Source organism: Ctenocephalides felis, unplaced genomic scaffold (assembly GCF_003426905.1).
Source record: "Ctenocephalides felis isolate EL2017-DRISC unplaced genomic scaffold, ASM342690v1 CF-g0.4_SCAFFOLD_03573, whole genome shotgun sequence".
Taxonomy (NCBI): Eukaryota; Metazoa; Arthropoda; class Insecta; order Siphonaptera; family Pulicidae; genus Ctenocephalides; species Ctenocephalides felis.
In genome coordinates, this window is record NW_020539727.1 from 13,287,275 (window position 1) to 13,295,775 (window position 8,501).

At 31.1% G+C, this 8,501-nt stretch overlaps 1 protein-coding gene across 1 annotated transcript in view; it reads right to left on the reverse strand.

Annotated features, from left to right (window-relative positions):
* Positions 1-2,744: 2,744 nt before the first annotated feature.
* The window catches only part of LOC113389559 (protein sprint-like), a 15,838-nt gene continuing 10,081 nt past the window's right edge, over positions 2,745-8,501 (reverse strand). Inside the window, exons 7-10 of the mRNA XM_026626580.1 lie at positions 6,428-6,629; positions 4,890-5,038; positions 4,047-4,167; positions 2,745-2,974 (exon numbers count right to left, since the gene is read on the reverse strand). Coding sequence (XP_026482365.1) covers positions 2,745-2,974; positions 4,047-4,167; positions 4,890-5,038; positions 6,428-6,629 — 702 coding nt within the window. The remainder of the gene's footprint in view (positions 2,975-4,046; positions 4,168-4,889; positions 5,039-6,427; positions 6,630-8,501) is intronic.

Below are 8,501 nucleotides of genomic sequence, written 5' to 3' on the forward strand. Positions count from 1 at the left end.
TTTACAACTATTCGATTTACCAGAAAAATGCAGAAGTGGTCAAATAAGAAGGCCATAGGTTAAAACGCAGTTAGTTGTCGCCGTTCACTTATTGTCTATATCAATATCAATTGCAAACAATATTAACAATTCAATAGATTACGTTATTCTCATATGTGTATTGTCTATGGTAAATAAACAAAAGTCGATCTATACATCATTATTTATATTGCACATACATAGAAATCAATTCGAAATTCGAGATATGAAATTGTTTCATGGATCTCTGTTAATGCGTATAAGAATTAATTTAATCAGGGTTCGATAAATGAACGATGATGTTTTGGTTCAGAAAAAAGAGTGCGCGTAAGGTTCACACGCGATTGAAGTAATACTTATTTGCTACTTAAAAAATTTAAAAAAAAATTCAATATCGAACGCCTTACAAATTTGCTCCATCAAATCTATTAAATTGTGCTCAGACTGTGATTTAATATACATCGGTGAAACTAGCCAAAATTAAAAAAAAACGACTTCAGTAACACAAATAATTCTAAAAATCCGAAATATCCAAACATGATGCATACTTTTTAACATGAATCGAAGAAAATTCATTCAGAAGACATTTTGCTGAATGTTAACTATAGAACCAAAAAGAAACAAATAAACGAAATATTTCATGTAAAGATATTAATATAAATATATTGTTCTTGTACAAATTCTTTCAAAATCGCAAACCTTAAAAATCTGGTGCATTAAATTAACTGCAACACAAAAACTATTCCAAAAATCCCCAAAAATCGACTGAATGCTTACATACATCAAAACACAATATAGACTTCTTTAATATGACGATCTTTCATATTGAAGAAAAATTATTCTAAATTAAAGACGTTTTGCTGAAGGTTGTTTCATTCAACTATAAAATGAAAAAGTAATAAATAAACGCAATATTTCATACAGAGATAATAGAGAAAGATTGTTCTTATAAAACTTCTTCAAAATCGAAAGCTTTAGAAATCTGTTCTATCAAATTAACTGCTCAGATTGTGATTTAATATATATCGGTGTAACTAACAAAATATAACAAAACGACTTCAGTAACACAAACACAATTCCAAAAAACCGAAAAATTCAAACGCGATGCATAATTTTTAACACGAATATCCCTCATATTGAAGAAAATTCATTCAGAAGACGTTTTGCTGAAGGTTGTTTCATTCAACTATAAAATGAAAGAGTAATAAATAAACGCAATATTTCATACAGAGATATTAATAGAAATATATTCTTCTTGTACAAATTCTTTCAAAATCGAAAGCCTTCAAAATCTGGTGTATTAAATTAACTGCAACACAAAAACAATTCGAAGAAATTCGAGAAATCGACTCCAAAAATCGACAGAATGCTCACAAACCTCAAAATACAACATATAGACTTCTTTAACACAACTATTCTTCCAATTAAAGAAAAAATATTCAGAAGACGTTTTGCTGAAGGTTATTTCATTCAATTATAAAATGAAAAAGTAACGCAATATTTCATACGCAATATTTCATACGCAGATAATAGAGAATCCTTGTTCTTGTGAAACTTTGTTTCTAAATCGAAAGTTTTAAAAATCTGATCTATTAAATTTACTGCTCAGATTGTGAGGTATGATTGGTAAAAGTAGACAAAATTTAATAAAACCAATTCAACAACGTAGAAAAAATAAAAAAAATCCTAAACAATTTAAAACTATGCTAACAGAACACACACACACGTGAAAACACAATATAAACACATTTAACCTGACTCTTGAGACAAAAATTGATTTAGAAGACGTTTTGCAAAAGAGTGTTTCATTCAACTATATAATAAAAAAAATAAACGCAAAGATATCCTTTCGTGATACAAACTGTTCATAATAGAGAAAGATTGTTCTTATAAAACTTTTTTCAAAATCGATTGCCTTAGACATCTGGTCTATTAAATTAACTGCTCATACTGTGATTTAATACACATTGGTGAAATTAGCCAAAATTTATTAAAACGACTTCAGTAACACAAAAACAATTCCAAAAATCCTGAACAATTTAAAACTATGCTTTCAGAACACATAAAAACGTCAAAACAGAGTATAGACATTTTCAACCTGACTATTCGGACAAACATTTATTTAGATGACGTTTTGCAGAAGAGTGTTTCATTCAACTATATAATAATAAAAAAAAATAAACGTAATGATACTGCATTCTTTCGTGATACAAACTGTTCATAATAGAGAACTCATAAAACTTCCTCAAAATCGAAAGATTTAAAAATCTGGTCTATTAAATTAACTGCTAAAATTGCGATTTAATGTACATTGGTGGAACTAGACAAAATTCAATAAAACTAATTCAACAACGTGAAAAAAATCCTAAACAATTTAAAACTATGCTGACAGAACACATACACACATTAAAAAATAATATAGTCTTTGTAATCAGTGTACTCTGCATATTAAAAAAATAATTCAGGAGACGTTTTGCGGAAGGTTGTTTCATACAAATGACAATGAAAGCAACAAGTAAGCAGAATGATATTTTATCCCTTTGCGACATAAATAGTTGGTTGAAAAATAAGAAAAAAAAAATCATAATAAATTTCTCATATGTTTCACTCATGTTAAAAAAAACATTTATAAAATTTCTTATATATATATATATAAATATATATATGAGCAAAATTTCTTATATATATATATATATATATATATATATATATATATACAAAAAAAATTATTTCGACTTACCATACATAGCACAAGGCCTCTCCAACGTAGGAGGTCTATTATTTCTACCAATGGTAGCATGTCTTTTCTGAACAGACTGCTGTTGACCATTTGTCGTTGTTGATTCTGAATCAATATTATTATTGTTATTCGCCAATAATAATCCTTGCCATCTCGAACAATCCCAAGGCTCGGAGAAGACAGTGCCGTCGTCACTTTCTCGAGACGATAGTGGACCTAAAAAATAGAAAATACCAAGTTAATCACAGGATTCTCAACTAGCTGTAAGTGGAATTCTGTCTTAAGGCAATTAAGGCATCGTGCCTTAAGGCAAATTGCTGGAACTTCCCGTACCAAAAATTATAATTTTTTAAAAACCATTATAATTTTTTTAAAAACAATTAACATTTTTGAAAAAAATTACTTTGAAAGAATAAGATTTTTGAGAAACTATAAATTGGACAAAAAATAACTTTTTTTGAAAAAAAAATTTTTTTTTTAAAAAACATTTTTTTTTAATTTTTTTTTTTGAAAAAAAAATTTTTTTCTTTATTTTGACATATTGTAGAAGATCTGAACTTTTTTTCAAAGCAATCGTACTGCTTTAACTGCATAGGACACAAATATAAAGCGCGTAAGCGCCGCGTCGCTGTCTAGCGCATAAGCATTGGTACGGAACCCATAGAAATGTTAACAAAATGTATACTTATTGTTAAAATCTCTATAAAATGTCTGATAATTTGATGTGCGTATGTCTAATGATCATTTTTGACCGCCAAATGGATCATTTTTTTACTTTTTTCTCCATATCTCCGAAACCGCTAGACCTACCTTCATGAAAATTTTATCGATTCTTCATCTTGTCAATACAAGTGAAATGTTTTTTGAATTATTCAAATCGGACGCTCCGTTCTCTTAAAAACTGAGTTACCGTTTTCGGCACTTTTTGCCCCGTATCTTCGGAACGGCTAGACCTGCCTTCGCCAAAAACTAATCAGCACGTCTCCTTATCAATACGAATCGAATGTTTTTTGAATTATTCAAATCGGTTGATCCGTGTTCCCGAAATCGTCGACGAAAATTTGTATCCGCACATACATACACACACGCACATACATACATACATACACACACACACACACACACACACACACATACATCCATTTTTTCTAAGGTATGCCAAAATGTTCAGAAACCTTTGAAACGTAAAGATATGTAAAAAATTTCATTTTCGATTTTTTTGCGATTACTATAACTTGCCCTACGGGAAGTTAAAAAAACATTTTAAATTATCAAAGTTTTAGAATACCTGAAGTAATTCGTCCTTCCACATTATCGTAGGCAGACATTCTACTGGTTTGCTCAGAACTATTGCAACTTGTGATTGTAGGTTCTGGTAAACCGAGATCGGGTAATCGTTTTGCAATCATCTGCAGAAATAACACAAAATTAATCTATAATATAAAAATGAATTGCAAAATGTGTTGGTAAGCACAAAACTCAATAACGCTTAGACCAATTTGGCTAATTCTTTTTTTAAAATGTTCGTTGAAGTCCATGGATGTTACGGCGAGAATAAATCGAATAATTGCCGGGAAAACCCTAAAAACAGCCCTTTTCTTTTTCACATACAAACGTTAGTATTTTCATATTTTTGCCATCGGATACTGAATATTTACTCAAGTCAATGGAGCGTTTTGGGTCTGAATTTTTTTACTGTGCTCCAATTTGTATGAAATTTTGAAATTAGGTTTATCTTACTCTCAAAAATAATTTAGACTCCTTTGCCATTTCCCGGGGGGATAACATTCCTCTCAGTGGTGTAATTTCATTTTTTTTTCAAATAACGTCGGATATCGATAAAAGAACTAATTATAAGAAACAAATGTTTTATAATGCTTTTCAAAAAAGCAAATACTCATCATTTTATTTAAAGCAGTTGTACATTCAAGATCCATAATATGGGTAGATGTATACACATTTCGATATAAACTTTAGTGTAAAAAAACAATAATTTTTAACTAATTGGTAAATATTAGTATAGGTTATTATAAAAAAATTGAAACTTTTGAATTGTAAACATAAGTACAGGGCAACGTGTGTCGGGTCATCTAGTAAAAGATAAAACCATAATTATTGATATATATATTACCTCTCGGATTGTTATTTTAGGCCCAGAAGGAGGATCTATCAAATCATCTTCATTATGTAGATCTGATGGAAACCCTATTCTCGACCAGTCGGCTTCATTGCCAGTAATTGGCATGTCGAAAGGAGTTTCTTGTTCGAGATCACCTCGAGCTAAAAAAAAATTGCTCTTAGAGTATTACCAAACTAGTTGATATTGGTATTTTGCCTTGAGGCAAGTTACACGAACTTCCCGATATGCGTAATTAATCGACTTAATAAAAAATAAATTAATTTATGAGTGATTAAATGTATTCCGAGTGGATTTATTACACATAATTGAAAACGAACGAACATGTTAACTCGGAGTATTTTTAAAAGCTAATTTTCAAAAATCAACAATTTTTATATTTGAACCAGTTTCCGTAGGACTTTAAAGGTTTAATGTTTATTAAGACTAAGTACTCTATCGTTATAACAAGTAAATCGTCTAATTTTAATTTTAACAATTGTCAAAAAAACTACTCATTTTCTCAAACTTTGAGGAATTTTTAAAATTAAACTACTTGTCGTAAGGCCGTAATATTTCAGTAAGTTCTACAAGACCATGATATATACCGCCAAAAAAGTTTCATAAAAATCGGCTTAAATTTTTTTTTCAACAGTTAATTACAAGAAAACGGCTCGGTAGATTTTGACCTAAAACTAATCAGTATCATTCCCAACTAATATCTTACGAACAGATTTTTTAAAATCGATTCGGTGGTTTGAGCTTAAATGTGGACGAAAGGTTTAACACTTTTCTTCAAATTACAAAGAAACGGTTTGGCAGATCGTCTCACAAAACTGACAAACGATAGTCCTCATTGAGATACATCAAATGGCTTTTAAATTTCTAAAATCTATTCAGGCGTTTTTGAGCAAACCTCGATGAAAGTTCTAATTTTGACAAATGTCAAAAAGACCATACTAATTTTCGCAAACTTTGAAGAATTTTTAAAGCTAAACGAGTTGTCGTAGGGCCGTAATATTTTAGTATGATCTAGAAGACTATGGTATCTACCGTCAAAAAAATAATAATAAAAATCGAACGAAAAAATTTTTTTTAACACCTTATTACAAGAAAATGACCCGGCCGATCTCTACCAAAAACTAATCAGCACGATTCCCAACCAATATCTTCCGAACGGTTTTTGAATTTTCAAAATTGATTACGAACTGCGGGCGAAAACGTAGACAAAAAAATTTTCTATTTTCTGCTATTTACAAAGAAGGCTTGGCTGATCGTCCCGCAAAGTTGATAAACGCTAGTCCTCATTGAAATACATCGAATGACTTTTAAATTTTTGAAATCGGTCCAACCGTTTTGGAGAAAACGTCGATTCACGGCAAAAAATCTGTTCACACACACACATACTTTTTTCCAAATTTGGTCTCATTCGATTCAGAATTGCTTAAAACGTCGAGAAAACATAAAATTAGCGAGTCGGATTTTTTATTGATAACATAAACTTCTCCTTCGGGAAGTTAAAAATTAGAGTAATTTTATGTGTATTTTCTTACCTACAAACTCCCAGCTCCTATCAACAGTCCAAGCATCACCTTTCCTTCGCCTAGCAACCGATTTTCGTTGAAGATCATCAACTGATCCAAGAAGAAGTTGCTGCTGCGACTGTTGTCCATTCCAAACTGAACCTGCTCCAAGAGCAGGACCTCCAAAAATTCGACGAAGACAATTCTTCGCTCGAATCAATTCTTTGTAAAGCTGGATGAGGTGGAAATCTTGAACCAAAGGCGTAGAACGAACTCGAGTCGCGTCCACTTGATGGTTCACTATGCCTAAAAAATAAAACACAACTAGTGGTGTATGGCATCGTGCCTTAAGGCAAATTGCTGAAACTTCCCGTACCGTAATGAAATATTCGAGAAATTTTAAACGTTATCAAATATATTATTACAACTACTGTAACTTTCATTATTATAGTGCTATCTTGTTATATCTGAGCAAATCAAATGTAAATCATAAATCAATTTATCTCCAGAACATTAACAACAATCGTCATTTCATTTCGAATTCAATTTCAAAAAAAAAATGTTGCCTAATTTTCACGAAATTGAAAAAGTGCTCCCGTATAGTTACAGTCTAAACGCATTTGCAAACAATTCTGTGCGACATTTGCACTTATACTGTGCCTAGCTTGGCGGCATTTTCACATTTTTCAATAGTTTTCATAAAATTGAAAAAGTGCTCCAATACAAAAACAGTCTAAACGCACTTGGATAAACTTTTGTACTAGAGTGGCGCTTAGACTGTGCTTAGCCTGGGTGATTTTTTGAATTTTCAATCCAAAATTACAAAAATATTTTATGAAAAATAAAAAAAGATGTAATAATTTTTAACTTCCTGTAGGGCAAGTTATAGTAATCGCAACCTTCTGAACTTTTTGACATACCTTAGAAAAAATGGATGTATGTGCGTGTGTAAGTGTGTGTGTGTATGTGTGTGTGTGCGCGTGTATGTATGTATGTGCGGATACAAATTTTCGTCGACGATTTCGGGACGGATGAAGCGATTTGAATAATTCAAAAGACATTCGATTCGTATTGATAAGGAGACGATGATACGGAGCAAAAAGTGCTAAAAATGGTAACTAGGTTTTTAACAGAACAGAGCTTCAGATTTTAATAATTCAAAAAACATTTTACTTGTATTGACAAGATGAAGAATTGATCAAACTTTCATGAAGGCAGGTCTAGCGGTTTCGGAGATCTAGTGAAAAAAGTAAAAAAAATTGCCATTTGGCGGTCAAAAATGATCATTAGACATATGCACATCAAATTATCAGATATTTTACAGAGATTTTAATAATAAGTATAAATTTTGTTTACATTCCTATGGGTTCCGTACCAATATTTATCTGTTAGACGGCGACGCGGCGCTTACGCGCTTTGACATTTTGTCTTTATGCAGTTAAAGCAGTACGATTGCTTTGAAAAAAAGTTCAGAATTTCCAAAATATGTCAAAATGAAGAAATAAAAATTTCCAAAATAAATCAAAAAAAAATTTTTTTTCAAAAAAAAGTAATTTTTTGTCAAATTTATAGTTTCTCAAAAATCTAATTTGTTCGAAGTCAATTTTTTTCAACAATGTTAATCTTTTTAAAAAAATAATAATTTTTGGTACGGGAAGTCCCAGCAATTTGCCTTAAGGCACGATGCCATGCGCCCCACTAGTTTATCCTCAAAAGCAATTGTTTTGTCAATACAAGCAGAAAGTTTTTAGATCATTCAAATCAGACGCTTAGTTCACTCAAAAACTGCCATTTTTTGCACATTTAGCTCTGTATCTTCGAAATGACGGAACCTGTCTTTGCCAAAAACTAATCACCTCTTCTCCCAATCATTAAGAATTCAAACAACTTGATTTATATTTTCCGCACTCTTTGCTCCGTATTTCCGTAACGGCTGGACCTGCCTTTGCCAAAAACTAATCAGCACATCTCCCTATCAATAGGAATCGAATGTTGTTTAAACCATTCGAATCGGTTGATCCGTGCGCCCGAAAACGTGACTGACAAATTGTATTCTTACATACATACATATACACATAAATTTTTCTGAGGTATGCCAAAATGT